Source organism: Chinchilla lanigera, unplaced genomic scaffold, assembly GCF_000276665.1.
Source record: "Chinchilla lanigera isolate Chin_1 unplaced genomic scaffold, ChiLan1.0 scaffold00090, whole genome shotgun sequence".
In the NCBI taxonomy this organism is placed as follows: domain Eukaryota; kingdom Metazoa; phylum Chordata; class Mammalia; order Rodentia; family Chinchillidae; genus Chinchilla; species Chinchilla lanigera.
This window is the reverse complement of record NW_004955491.1, coordinates 3,013,635-3,029,797: the sequence shown is the minus strand read 5'-3', so window position 1 is coordinate 3,029,797 and position 16,163 is coordinate 3,013,635. Positions and strand designations below refer to the sequence as shown.

The window sequence follows — 16,163 nt, the reverse complement described above, 5'->3', positions numbered from 1 at the left end:
GATTTGAAAATGATAATCTGTAAAGCAGTGATACATACCACACCATAAAGTCCTACACCCTATGAACTCTATGCCATAATGTGTGGTTACAGCTATTTGCTTACCCGTCTAGATCAAATGAAATGGGAAGCTGCCTTAGGCATTCAGCAAGCCTAGCCACAGATAACGGTCTTCTAGTGAAGACATGGCTAGAGACTGTCAATAGCTTTGGAAGTAACAATTGTGATCCATGTCCCATGACAGCGATGAGAACTATTGGCCTGAAGTCCATCACACTGAATATAGTTTGGGAGGGAAACTAGTTTGGTCATTAAGTTGATTTCTTTTTTTTCTTTTTTTTTTCACTTCAATCAGCCTCAGTTCATTCACTTATAAGACATCTTGTCTGATTTTTTTCTACTCATCAAATATTTACTGAGAAACTTTGTAGAATCAATGTAGTCTCAGCTCCCAATGAGCATCATGGTAGATTAAAGCAGTGCTGAGCAAGTTCAAGACTTTTGTCTCTTAAACTGTCACTCATCAGAGGGGAAAAGTGCCCTGTCAGAGGTCTCATATTCCGAAGTTGGACACAAATTCTGTGGCAAGTCAGTAAAGATCCTAGGGCTTCTTCTTTCTCCAGACAACTTGAAATACAATGCTTATCTTGCCTATTTTACATAATTTACTAATTCAATCATAAATATTTATAGATCATCTCATATTCGAGGAACTTTTCTAGGACCCTGGGGGATATGATCAGAAACAATGCAGACCATGTAGGCTCTCATGTAGGTTCACTCTAGTAACTAAAGGAGACCAAGATCCATACCATGATGTATAAATATGTATTTACATACACAAATAGCTATGCAAATATTAATAGAAATATTTTCAGAGGGAAATACATATATACATGTATTTTTAAAATATTTAAACCAAAGCCTTTTTTAAGGATATGATGCATGGCTTTTACATTTTACATTGCGTGATTTTGGATGAAAAAGACAATAATCTAATGGAAAGATGTATTGATCTAAACTGCACACCCAGCACTTTAATAAAACATGTCTCCATATTTCATTCACGATAAACAAAGTCATTCTCTGGCGAGATGCATTTTTCCACTTAGAAGATATGCCAAATCCACACGCTACATTACTCTCTCATCCAGACTTGAATTTGTCACTTAGAGTCTCCCATTTCATGAATTATTTTCATTGCTTGAGAACCAACTATTTGTAAATGATGGCTTCTCATATGTGGTGACCCATAGTGGACAGTCCTTAACATGGCCCCATAACTCCTGGCTGTGAGCATTCACACCCTTGAATAATCGCTTTTCTTGCACTGTGGACTAGACTTACTAACTCACTTCTAACAAATTATATAAAATAGCAGTGGAAGAAGGTTACTGTCAAGATTACAGTATAAAGAAACAATAATAAAAACCAAGACTGTACTCCATGTTGGGAATATTCTCCCTTGCTTTCTGACTTTTCCCTTCTTTCCTATCCTTTTCTCTCCTTTCTTTCTCTCTATTTCTATCTCACACTGTCTCTCTGTCTCTCTGTCTCTCTCTTTCTCTCTCTCTCCAGGCTTAAATAGCAGAATATACCTGCAGAAGCGTCACTGCAGAAATGCATCAAATGGAGAGCTGAGGAATCCAGCCAGCACCAAAAGTCAATGGGGTATGTGAGAGATTTCCACGACTGTAACAAAATATCTGAGATAATTAACTCCTAAAGAAAAGTAATGCTCATTCTATGTCACAATTTTAGAATGTCTAATCCATGCTTGGGCAGAACCATTGCTTTTAGCCTCTGGTAGGAGTGCTGGGTCAGAATATCAGAACCATTGCTTTTAGCCTCTGGTAGGAGTGCTGGGTCAGAATATTGCTTTTAGCCTCTGGTAGGAGTACAGGGGAGCAAACTGCTCAGCTCATGACCAGGAAGCAAATAGAGGAAGCAAAAGGGGCCAGGATCCCAGTGTCCTTCAAGCATCGCCCCCAGTGACCTAAGGACCTTTCACAAGGCCTCGTCTCTCAATGGTTCCACCAGATCCCGGTAGCACCACCTTGGAGAGCAAGACATTAACACATGGACTATCAGGAGCCATTCAACACCCACACTTTCTAAGAGTGTGTGAGCTTTCTCAGAAGCATTCCGCAGGGCTTCCAAGCTCTGCAAGTCTTCTAATAATGAAGTTACAGCCAGCAGTTTGAGTGCAACCTAGGGAGAGACCCAAATTAGCACCATCCAGCTATGCTATTCTTGAATTCTAATCTACAGACACTATGAAATAAATGTGTGCTGCACTAAAAGTATGGAACAATTTGTTGGATGATCAGCACATACTCCCAGTACCTGACTCTGCAGGATACTATTATGAAAATGGACGAATTAAAAAACTCATGCCTTATACTCTAAAGAGCTGAGTTGGAGTAGAAACATACAGTGACATCACATTGATATTTTATCATGAAGAAGCACAAATTTTCAATTCTTTTTAATTCATTGGAATTATAGGTTGCTATATCCTGGGATCTGCAGTATTAAATATAAATGCTCCATTAAATATAGATAGTTTTGTAATCAAACCGCACTGAAACTGCATTTCTTTAGCAAAGATAACCAATAACAATGGCTTTCTTACCTCCAAAGAAGTACTTCTCGCCAGTTTTCACTTGAAGGGGACTGTTCGTTCGAACTGCGGATGCTTCATCTCCATCGATGGTGAGGATAGCAAAATTCTCCTTGGCTAAGAAACGAACCTCATGCCACTGTCCATCATTCAACCCAGAACCTGGGAGATGCCAAATAAAATGCGGTTTAGTTGAGCACAGTTTAAGTATATGCACAATTTAAATATATATTTATATTTGCATATGTAAATATATAAGAAAAACTGGTGTGTATACATTTTTTAGCAAACTCTGCATATATACATATACACCACACATAGACATGTATATATATACACACACACATATATACATAATTTTAAATTGAGAAACCATCATTGTATTAACTTATGGAGTACAATGTGATGTTTTGATATATGTATACACTGTGCAGTGATTAAACCAATTAGCATATCTACCATTGCACTTACTTGACATTTTTGCTGTGTGTGATGCATTTGAAATTAATTCTGTTATTTTAAAGATAAAATTCATTATGACCAGCTATAGTTAGCCAAGGAGGTACTGGTCAAAATGACAATTTTGGCTAGAAAGGAGGAATAAACACAATTTTTAAGTAACAATTTTAGTGCTTTAGAAGTAAGAGTCAGTTATTTTCATCTAGGAAAGTACAGTGTTCCTTTTAATTTTATTACTCAATGTTTTTCTAACATCATAATTGGTTCTATCTTCCACTGAACTGAATAAAGTATAATTCAGCTCAATCAGGTAAATAAATAGGATTGGAGTCCCATGGGAAAAAGAACAGTTCCAGTGAAGTCATTTGGGAGATGAGGATGAGACATTTTAATTTAAGAACTTATTTTCTGGGTAAATTTACCTTATCCCACACTCAAATAAGAAAAGAGATTTGTGCTTCTTAATATTTCTTTCTAAAAATATTTTTGTACTGGCTATTTCTTTTCAATAACCACATTGGTAAGCATAATTTACATAAATTAAGTACTATAGAAGAATAAGTATTTACATTTACACTTGCTAACTGACTACTAATGAACATGGAAATAATATCAAGATTTCCTGATTATTTATAAACAAGACATAATTCAGTGGGCTATATTTCAAAAAATAAAAAGCAAAAAAATAAACCAACAACATCTACCAACAACAATCACATTTCATTGTTTCCTAATACACAGATATTGGAAGGTAGATTTTTTTTTGATCTCTCCACTATGTGGACATGGCCTAAAGTTTCTGTATAGCTTGTATTCATTTCACAGAGAATAATTAGAAGATTAAGGCACAAACAACAAAGGAGCCTTGGAATACAGGCATCTGGAGAGGCTAGGAAATGCCAAGAGTCAGAGAAGTCCAAAGAGCCAGAGAGTCAGAGTGCTTTGTCCAATGTCGGAGAGGCTTATTTTATAACAAAAGGAACAGATTTTTGTTCTAGCCTGTTCCAGATGGCATAATCTAAAATCCTCACACAGAAGTTCCTTGAGGATACATTTCAATGTCATGAAAGAAAAGAACACTAGCAAGTAAAGATATTTAATAATAGAACCACAGTAAATCAATGAAGCACAGATGAAAGGTCTAAGCCCCTGATAGTTTACACCAGCTACCTGTGAACCACAGGCAGACCACAGCCAGCTCACTGCCTCTTGTTTTTGTATAGCCTGTGAGCTAATAATTGTTTTTACATTATTAAATGGTTGAAAAGAAATCAAAAGAGGAATTATATTTAGTGGCATGTATAAATTTCAAAAATCCAAGGTTTAGTGTCTATATCAAATGTCATTGAAATATAGTCAAGCTTGGGGCTGGGGATTTAGCTCAGCGGCAAAAGCGCCTGCCTGGCAAGCGCAAGGTCGTGAGTTCGGTTCCCGGTACCGGAGAAAAACCAAAAAAAAAAAAAAAAAAAAAAAAAAAAAAATATAGTCAAGCTCACTTGATTATCTATCCTCTGTTCTCCATCCACTCAGTCATAAAGCTTCACTGGAGATCATATGGACTCAAAAGGAGGCTTTTACTATGTGGTTTTCTCCAGAAAAAGCATTGGCTAATGATTGGTTTATATCCTTAAGCAAGGCCTGTTGGAACTTAGGAGATGGTTACATGTCTGCCATATTTACTCATGTTACAGTAAATATCATTTCAAATAATAATCCCCTATGTACTTTTTAGGATGCTATATTTTAATTCAGTAATACAGACTAAGCATATTTTACCTCAGTGGAGGACAATTAAAATGCTGGCTCTAAAATAATCAATACAAATAGTTCTCAAATTTTGAAATATGATATATTTGAGTTTATATGTATATATATAATATATATATTATATGGAGGAGAAAGAATACAAATATTAATACTATAAAAATTGTAATCACTTGGTAATCTTCAACAGTGTGTGAGCTGGCTTTGTTTGCATTCTTTCCACTTAAAAAATGCACTGAGCATTACAGTATTTCTGGTGCAATAGTTTTCTCTTGCTTCTGAACTTTATCCAGAGCTATGGCCTCAGGATTATGGAGAACCAAGCCTTCTGTGGATCACCCTCATTGGTTTTGCTGCCCCTCTCCAGACTTCTGTACAAATGTTATCAGAGGCCTTTTCAGAACCACTGCATAGAAAGTATCATCTTTCTCTTCTCTCTGAGTGAGTTTTATTTTTTGTCATAGAAACTTTCATTCTTATAAGGGTTGATACCTGGTGTCAACTTGAGAAGTCTAGAAGCTTAACTAAGTAACTCAGCAGTTCTACATCTTGTGGTATAGAGGACATGCTCTTACCCCTCTAGGAGGTTGTTCATTGTGTCAAGTTGAGAAGTTTAGAAGGTTAACTAAGTGACTCAGGAAGGGGCCAGGGTAGCTTACTTTGTAAACATCCTCATCCTGTGCAAGAGGAGGGCATGGAGATGGTGTGTGTGTTACACCCACCCCAGGTGAATGTGGTAGCATGCTTACAATATAAGGAAGGAAAAGAGGTTTGCTCCCCTTTTGCTCTTGTTGCTTTTGCTGTCTTCTGCTGCCCTGAACTGTTGCCCCTGTAGCACGCCACCCTGCCTTAGGGTCAGCTGATTACAGACTGAAACCTCCACAACTGTGAGCTAAGTAAAACTTTCCTTCCTTAATTTTGGGTGTCAGGAATTTTGTCTCAGTAATGACAGAAAAGTAACCAAAGCAAATAAACATTGCACGTTTATTTACTAGTTTACCGGTTTATTTTCTATCCTTCACCATTTGATTAAACACTTCCAGTGGTCACAGATTGTGTCTGTTTTATTTTCTGTTAAGAACCTTAAATGTCAGACCACGCCCGACATACAAGATGTGGGCAGCACTAAAGAAGGAATATGAAAGACGATCACGGATAGAACTTTTAAACATTGCTGAGTTGACTGTGGAACACAAACCAGAAGTGGGGATGGCACCGGCATTGCTCAGCACAGCCTCTCTGCCAGAAATAGCATCTGCCCTGTGATCCACTCCAGGGTAAAAAATAAGTGTGATCCATGAAATTTTCTTCTTAAATTCCATCGAGTTTAATTGCCACTAGATCTTCCTGGAAACACGCAACATTCTAGTCTCATCAAAGTTGACCTCCTTCCAACTGAGCTATGCAGTGAAACATCTTTTCTCATCTCTCCTTGGTGCCAGCAGCAGACAACCCCAGACACTGCAGTGGTTTCCAGTGATGGAGGGAGAGGGACTGGCTAGAAGGGCTGGGAATGTCAGGGACAGCAAGTAGGACAGAGCATGAGGCGGTCTGCAGGGGACTGCTCCCTGTAGCACAGTAGCAAACTGCATTAAAGAAACATTTTGGAGGCATTCTGCCTTTTTCTGTCTTATTTCCCTTCTCCTCCCTGGTACTTAATTGGACCATTGTAAAGTAAACTGTTCTCAAATTTCTACATTCGGGTCTGCTCTTTAGTGCTTATGGTGACTTTATGAGACAGCTCCGTATTGTAAAAGAACAGTCCTAGATCTTAGTCCATGTTCATTTTGTGAACAGAAGAATATTTCTACTAAGCCAGAGATTTTTTTTCCTATCTATGCAAAAACTCGGGAAATAATTCTTTAATTCTTTTCTTTTTTTGCCTTTCAAATATGCATGAAGAACAATGCAAATAAAATCATCTGTACTGTAAAATTACTATGCAGATGCAGCCTTATTCTTAAATTAAAATCAGTTAGCTGTCAAGTTGTAGTGAATACTGAAATACTTTCTTCCCAAGTGGGTCTCTTTGCATCCTCCCACAGAACTGGTGCTCCAAATAATGTATTTTCACCAAAATAGTTCCCCAAACTGGACTTATGGTTAATTAACTGTAGTTGTTTATGATCCTGATTTTGGTTTTTATGTTTACAATTACATTAACTCTGCCCTGAAATGCCCTTCTGGAATATGAATCTCAAGAACATTAACATTATAAATGGTCAATCTCTAAATCCTAAAATATAATCCTAAACAATCATACATGCAGTGGAAGATATTTATAAAATACCTTCAGCTGTTCTAAATGATAGACCAGAAAACCTTCTAGAAAATCTCTATGAATATTTCATCACAAAATTAATTTATAAATGGAATATTACTACCTTTCTTGTTCATAGCAAAAGGCCCATTATTCTAATCAGATTAAAATTAAAAGGTTATTTTATTTTTTCAAAGGAACCTAATTACTAGAGAAATTGAACCTCAGATTGAAAGAGCCTTGTTGACAGGAGGTTCTGTGTTATCTACATTTACATTGTGATTCTTGTTCATTTTAATTCCAGTTATTATTTTGAACATTTAATCATCAAAAAGTATGCCTCCACAGTCTATGATAAGAATGGGCCCCCAAATATAATGAAATGTATTCTTCATGCAGCAAGGATGACAGTGGAGGACCACCTGGGTGATTCTCCTTGAAAGAAGAACAGTTGTCTCCATTTTGGCTAAACCTGGTCCGATTTCCATGCATTGATATGACAGAGCTGGCTAGGACTTTTCCTTATCCCCTCAATTGGCTTTAAGCGATGGAAATTGGTCCAGCCAAGGTGTTGATGGGTAGTCATTAAAGCAATGTGTACTGATCAGTGAAGGCACACCTGCAGCTTCCAAGTGACATGTGTAAGCTAGGCCATGTATAGTCATACTGTCTGCTGAGACCCCAGCCTCAAGATAAGAGGCTATGTCTTCTCAACGTATAAAAAGTTACACAACAGAACTGAAACACTGACCCCAAACCATGAGAGACTGCCTCAAATAGTGTTATGCAGATTACTCTTTCTACATATCCTTCTCTCTGCATTTGCAGAGGTGATTTCAGGCCTCCCACCCAGCCCAGCCCAGGGCACTCGCACATTTACAGTCACTCTTCCCCCAGCCGCTCTCCTCTTTGTGAATTAATAAAACCTTCTTTTGGCCCTGGATGGAGGCCTTTGTTCTGGTTAGTCATCTTTCTTACTGGACTCAGGACTTCCTGGGCTCCCCACAACTGCAAATACGCCATAGTGGCTTTATTCTCACTGTGGATTGCACTGGAAGTGGGAGATTGGAATGAACTTAATAGAATTCCAATAACTTTTCCATGGGATTAGAAATGTGGATTTTTCTGGACAACAACAAGCTCTAGAAGGGTTTTTTATAGATGACCAAACTATTCAAAAGAAAATATGCTTCTTCCTTTATATTTTCTTTGTCCACATGTTATAAAAACTAAAGGCTCTCTCCAGAGAAAAGTGCAATTTTATTTTATTTGTTTAATGAAAGATTTTTTTTTTTGTCTTTTTTGAGATAGGGTTTCTCTATGCAGTTTGGGCTGGCCTTAAACTTGCAGTGATCCTCCTGCCTCAGCCTCCAGAGTGCTGAGATTACAGGTATGAGTCACCACATCCGGTTGAAAAATCCAACTTTATGAGGCTTACGTATTTGAGTATTTATATGTGTATTATTCCAAGATCTATATGATAGCCACTCTGATAAGTATTTCACTTGTGTTGAACTTGCAAGTGAAACGCAAGTATTTCACTTGCTTTCATACATTACAGAAAAAAAAGTGTTAAACATTATTATCTCTAATATAGAGAAAGGGACTAAGTAATTCTAATAAAATGTAAGCATTTCATAGTTGGTAAACAGCATAGCCTAGGAACTGTATCTTATGTATCTGGCTCCAAAACCTGAGTTCTAGAAAGCAAACACAAAAAATAAGAAATAACAACAAAATATGTTATGTAGCCTCTGTACATTGGCCATCGGTGTTATACTGTACGCTCACATACACAGGCATGCACACAATCTCTTCTTTTTGGCAGTGTGTCTGCAGTGGGGCCTAATTCCTGGGGACAGCCTTGTGTTACCGAGCATCAAGGCTGGAAAGAGACTGAGATACCATTCATTTTCACCTGCTTGCTCTCAAACATTCACGCCCTCTGAATTCTGTTGTATTGGAGTATCACCTATACTATCATTCTATATCTCTTTGTATTGTGTTACAATGATATTTTTACTTTACAATGGGTCTTTGAATGGAAATTTTATACTATAGGTCTGAATGGCACATTCTTAGTTTTTTTTTCCCCCCAGGAGTATTTAAATGAGCCCATGTGTACTTATTTAAATAGCTTCTAGCCTGAGTGGAACTCAGAGCAAAGAGAACTTTGCGTTCACTCCTCCTGTTTTATAACGGGTGGGTGAAAGACCTTGGCCATGCCGTCTTGCTGCAGCATTGCTGAAGAGCAGAAACGGTCAGCCAGACTCCTGACACCTCAGAGAGGTTTCCTCACTACGCGGAGCTGAGCCACCCAAGGTTGGGTGAGCATAGACAGGGTGTCCTGGAGTCATCTGACGTCTCCACTGCCTCCGTTCATCCTTCTGGTGCAAAGGCGACCTAAGCAACTTCCGTGACATCCGGGCTGAAATAAAAGTGTTTAATGTCACCTACAAATTTGCTCCTGAACTTGTTTTCGTCTTTATCCTTTCCTGGACCATCTGTCACTTGCAGGAAGCAGTGCAGAATTATTTCTGTTTCAGAGAAGCTATAAAGAACAGCCTTTTTCAGTCCTTAAAAAATTAACAATATTGTTTAGTAATTTCTAATGCACATGAAGTGGAATATTAATGAAATTTAGGATCGTTTGGAAGTCAATGTATAAAATTCATTTAGAATTCTGTAGCTGAGCAAATCAATGGCTGTAAGATCCATCCTTATAATAAATACTGGTAGGTTTACTCAAGGAAAAAAAGTCACACCTATCATTACTGCAAGTCTTCTTAAGAATTTCATTAGTCATACGTAACAGTCACCCCCTGGATGGAAGCAGCCCTTCTCATTCACTACTGAGAGACACTTCTTCTGCCTGCCACTGTGGGGCCAGCAAGTATCTTGAGAACGTGAGAAACTCCTCATGTAGAGACTCCCAGATGTGATACCCTGGTGGCTGGAAGGTAACTCAGGTGCTGACAGTCACAGAAGATGCTAAAGAGACCAGGTCTGGGGCTGGAGATTTAGCTCAGCGGCACAGAGCATGATTGGCAAGCGCAAGGTTGTGAGTTCGATTCCTGGTACCGGAAGAAAGACAAAAACAAAAGCAAACAAACAAATAAATAAAGAGACCAGGTCTCATTTCCTGGGCCTGGAATGTGCCTGGCACTTGTCTGCCCACTACTGTACCCACCACCCAATACTGTACTGAAAGATGACACAAAAGTGGGCAACAGGAGAGGGATTTAGGATGACCACACCATCTCTTTCACTCTGCCTCACTCGCCCAAGCAAATCTCAATTTCTCCGTGCTTCAAATTTTTCTTGTCTACAGTACAGATATTAGCTATTTTGGAGGTTCGCTTTGGGTGGATGAATTAGTGTTTGCATGACATTTAAGTGGCACTTGGGCCATGGGAGCTGGTGTATCTCTAGCTGCACCTATATCATAAGGTCAGAGACTAAAGGCACTAGCTGGATATGGAGGTGCATGCCTATAATTCCAGGACTCTGGGAGGCTGCGGCTGGAGGATTGCAAATTTGAGCCCAGCCAGGGCACATTAGACTTACAAAGATCTTATCTCAAAATTGAAAACAAACTTAAAAAGTCTTGAGGATGTAGCTCATTGTGAAGACAAAGGTTCAGTACCTAGTACTGCTCAAATAAAGCAAAACAAAATAAAGAACAACTTTCTTTAGAAATTTAGTTATTTTTAGGAGGCTGATAGCTCATATTTACAAATATTGGTGCAATGATGCCTAAGTTTTTGAACAGGAAAACCATAAAATACATCTTTATAATGTGAAGTTCATGAATATTTATTGACAAGACAGCTGGAAAAAAAGGTATCTTAGCAATATGCTAATAGGAACCCACTGCCTGGGAAAACTTGCCCAGTTGCATGGTGTTAGATATGGGGACAAATTTCTGAATATCAAATAACATTGACAGAGACAAGAAAATTTATTCCAAGAAAACAAGTTAGATAATTCACAAAGGTAGACAAAGACATAGATGTTAAAGCTCTACAGGAAAACATAAGAACAAAATTATTTATAAAAAAGTGAGAGTAGAAAATGAACTTTCCAAACTACTTACGTACATACCCTTAAAAATGTGTAATGAGTATGATAGACATTTTCGCTCACAGCCCTAAGTGATTGTATGTACAAGTTTGTTAATGGCCTTCATTATCTTCTTGGGAAAATGGGCATTGTCTTATGTTTGGGGTCCTATTTCATACACATGTCATATGTTATAGTGTGGGAAAGAGAGGTCCAGAGGTCTGGTTGACGGCCGTGGCAGAGGAGCGAGTCTGAGCACACTCGGACTCATCATGTCCTCTGCACACCGAGTGAGTCGCCCTGCCTAGGCTGTCCCGCTCTGACCTCTTACTTCCACACAGCCCCCGGCCAAAAGTCCCGCCTCCAAACCATGCTCCTAGCCTGCCTCCATTGCCACGCCTCTAGCCTGCTCAATAAAATGCCTGGTACTTCCACAATAAACCAGATCTGCACCGTCAGCCTGGTCTCCAGTATCTTCTTTTCACCGTGTTGCCACTTACCACGGGCCCAGGTCCCTCTACCCAAGGAGGTTCAACCTCATTATAGAAGAGACTGAATTAGAATTAGAACCCAGAGATTTCAGATTCACAGTTCCACTTGCAAGAGGCAGAACTGCATAGTAGGCAAGAGTATAGACTCATTTTCACTCACTCAGTAGCTGAGACTCCTGCAAGTTAATTTCTTTTTGTCTCAACTTCCCCTTCTACAAAATAGGAATAGTGTCAGTATTTCATAGGATCTGGGAGAGGACTAACTATACCAGTGGGGTGTGATATAGGATGGTTTAAAGTCCACTATGTTGAGTTTGTGCAGTACAAAATGAATATGCATGTGGTAGAACTCTTCTTCAGATTTTGAATTTTGATCTTTTCCTGGGCTAGGGACATGGAGTACAATGCTGTCTCCTGCTGCAGTACCACAGCAGGGAGCCCCAGTTCTCAGGGAGCCCCGTGAGCATGATACAGACAGCATTCTGCACGTGAGCCAGGCTGCTCCATAGGCTACAAGTAATTAGTGCATCATGGACTGAGGGTAGTTTCAACTTGCAGTGGGTCTATTGGACCATAACCCCATCATAAGCTGATAAATATCTGTATATATTATACTTTAGTACAGCTCATGGTACATAGTTACCTCTCTGTAAATATTAACTGCAACTTTTTATTCAGTAAGAGAGTCTAGTTAACTAAAGATCTATCTGGGTTGTTGTATTTTATTTCTGAAAACATTAACTATTACAAAATGATAAAATGGATTTCTCCAGCAATAAATACCTTCCTCCCTCATATAAATCTAGTAGTGCCAAATCATTGGTAAGGAATTTAGCATTTTGAGAACGTATCTGAATATATTTCTGTTAATTTCCATATCATCAGTTCTTAAAGCTAATTAGGGGCTGTACAGTGGAGTTGATCTTATTCCTTCACAGTTAGTAAACTTCCTCCTCCTTCCCCAAATGTACCTTTTCACCTCATTATTCAACAGATGTGGTGGATGTTAGGAAATATTTCCAAAAATGAAATACAATTCCAAAGAAGGATTTCTTGTGGTGACTGACTTTGAGGAGACTGAGAAAAAGTGGACAACATATTTTCCAAAATATTTTTGTTTAAAGATATATATTATCTGCTTGATGACTTGTTGTATTCTGTTTGCTAGTATTTTTTTGGAGAATTTTTGCATCTATATTCATTAGGGAGATTGGCCTGTAGTTCTCTTTCTTGGTTGGGTCTTTCTCTGGTTTTGGTATCTGAGCAATGTAGTTGAGGATAGCAATCTGGAATGTAACAACCACTGTTGATTCATATTATTTTGTCTTGAGACTCTGTATCACTTTGAATGTTCTTGCTTTGATTTGCTTATGTTTGTAATACTGGTATGCTGCTACTGTTCTATTTCTTTGTTTCTCATTGACTACTCTCTTTAAAATAAAATAAATTAAAAATAAATAAAAAGGAAAGTAAAAATATATATCTATATATTATATGACATGCATATATATCTATATACATATATAATTTTGTTTATTTGAGATAGCCTCTTACTAAGTAGCTAAATCATCCAGGTTGGGCTCAAATTTGTATTTCTCCTGCCCTAGTCTCCCAGAGTGCTGAGATTACAAACCATTGCCACCACATCTTGTTTTAAAACATATATAATACTACAACAATTTTATTTTTACAGTTAAATATTATATAATTCTCACTATATATTATAAAAGAAAACCAGTATTTTTACTAAGAGGATTTTAACTTAAAGCATTTTTCCAGCTTCAGATTTTAATTTTTTCCACAAGATAACTGAATTGTTTTATAATATTGTCTCTAACATCTCCCTAACTTATAATTGTTAGGAAAACTTGTTTCATATGCAAATGTAAGATGTTAATGAAGCAATTCTATCCATGCTGTCTTTGTAATGGTATTATTTTTAAAGTAAGACTCTTGAGGTGGTTTCTTTGATTGAACAAGGGGAAACAGATGGTGCTCTTATTAGAGACAAGAAGAAACTACTGCTTTAATGAATATTGAAAAAAATAAACTATTTAAAATATAGTAGCAAAGCAAGCTATAACATCTGTTGGAAAATGCTTCAAATAAAATTACAGTGACTAGAATTTTCAGTCTTTTGCTTAATATTCAGTCTTGAGAGAAACATTTCCTAGGATATGAATTCATCTCGTGGTAGTTACAGTGTTGTATGAGGTGATAATGGCATATAAGTTATCAAGCATCTCTGCAGTAAAGATAAAAAAGGGAATACACATTTCTACATTAAAGCATACAGTACCACTTCCTGCATCATCTATATATATTCAGTACCATAATGAAATTGTCCCAATTTCTCCGTCTTCAATTTCACATGCTAATCTAAACCATTTTATAAAAATAACGTGTGGTAGGCAGAAAAAAATAAGGTGCTTAGGCAGACACAAGGTACTTTCATTGTTTAGAAGAAATTTTCAAATGTTTTTCTTTATGATTAAAAGTAGGAAGTCACTGAAGCATATCTTTGTTCTAAAAGAGTAACATGAATGGAAATTTTAGGTAGAACAAATATACTGGGGAGCCCATAGTGTGTGACATTTTTTGTGACTTGCTAAAAATGACCCCTGTACTGATTTAATATGTAGGAAATTAGGGATTGGATGGAAATTAGGGATAGGATGGAAATTTGGGATTATCTCTCTCTCTTTTTTTTTAGGTACCCATAGTCTTCTGTGAAAGAAACAACCTAGGCTGGTAGTTGTTCTCTTTGCTACAGGTTAGGGTCTCGTGGGGAGTTTTCAAAGTTTTACATTGAAACTTTCAGATAATTACTGGGACCAAATAAAGAGTTAAATAAATGGAGATATATACCTTGAGGTTCTAATCAAAATAGCAACATTAGTTTTTCAAAAATAGATAAGATTCTAAAATGTGTAAGAAAATGCACAGACTCATTCAAAATAAAAAGAAAAGCAAAATTAAAGCATTATTATTTAATTTCAATATTTATTATGACACAAACCCAGATGGAAACTAGAAATGAACACACATATATATGATCAATTTTTTTCTTGACAAATACATTGAAAGAATTCAATAGAGAAGAATGTCTTTTTGTTTGTTTTGTTTCATTTTTCAAAATGGGTGCTGAAGCAAGTGTTTAAATATAGGAAAAGAGGTGCACTGATTTCTGCTTTACACAATCACACACATGCACACACACAACGCTTGATGGATTTTAGACCAAAACAGAAAACCCAAAATTACACAGTTTCTTATAGGATATGAAGGACATGCTCAAGACCCTGAGGAGACAGAGGCTTCCCAGAGGGCATTAAAATCACTTGGTAAGTTGGGCATCATCAAAAAGCTCTTGCTCATGAGTTGATGTTGGTAAGGGAATTCAAGCCCATCAGAAGCTAGGAGAAAATATTTTCATGGTATATATCTGAAAATAGAATATACTGAAAAAGAATACTAAGTATACAAAAATCAATAATTAGAAAACAAAATTTACACCAGCCATGGCCGAAATCAAGATCTAATAATTATTCACAGGTACATGAAAAGTTGCTTGACAGTATTCATTTCTAGGGAAAGTCAAACATTATACAGTTTTACAACTTTTCAGTGGCTAAAAATGGAAAGGATTCATTGAGATCTGGGAGAATTTGACCTCTCATCTCTTCCTGGTGGGACTATAAAATTATACAATTGCTTTGAAAAATTCTGGCAGTGTTTCAATAAATTTAAACATGTGTTGGTCCCATGAATCAGCAATGCCTTTCCCTAAGTGCCCAATAAAATAAAAATGTGCATTGCAAAACTACTTCTGCAGGATTATTTTGACAGCCTTCTTCTGAATAGTCCCAAACTTTAAATAATTATATAGCCATGCAATACAATTCAAATAAGGAAATGTTGCTAAGGAATTAAAAGGATGTGTGTGTGATACAAGCAACATAATGGACAGATTTCAAAAACACTGCTACTTGCAAAAATAACATACTATATGAATCTTTGTATATGAGATATGACAAGAGGCAAAACTAAAGTTTGGTGATAGAAACTAGAACACTGGTTGTCTATGGTGGGGCAGGGTATGGGTAGAGGTGGGAATAGAGTATAGGTTTGCATGAGCAACTTTTTGACCTTGTGGAAATGTTGCATATCTCAACATGTGCTGTTGGTTGCTTCAGCACATAGACATATCAAAATTCATGCAATTACAGATGTAAGATCAGTGCAGTTCATGTACTGTTGGCTGTCATTATTTGAAAATTCAATATTTGTGAGTTAGCTTGCTTGCTAAAATTTCCTTGTAACCCTCAAATCTATATCTGTGGTGTTTTCATGGTTGCTCACAGACTTCCGCACCTAGAGAATAGTGAAGAATTGGAGTTGCTGTATGCGCAACTTCCCAGCTGAGGAGAAACAACACAGCCATCTGTCCTTTGCTTTAGCTCTCGTCTTACAGAGAAAAGTTCTTTTCACCTTGTATTTAGTGC

The 16,163-nt window shown here is 37.3% G+C and overlaps 1 protein-coding gene across 1 annotated transcript in view; it reads right to left on the bottom strand.

Annotated features, from left to right (window-relative positions):
• Cntnap2 (contactin associated protein-like 2) overlaps nt 1-16,163 on the bottom strand; it is a 1,999,509-nt gene that overhangs the window by 952,713 nt on the left and 1,030,633 nt on the right. The window contains exon 9 of the mRNA XM_005404887.2: nt 2,635-2,784. Coding sequence (XP_005404944.1) covers nt 2,635-2,784 — 150 coding nt within the window. The remainder of the gene's footprint in view (nt 1-2,634; nt 2,785-16,163) is intronic.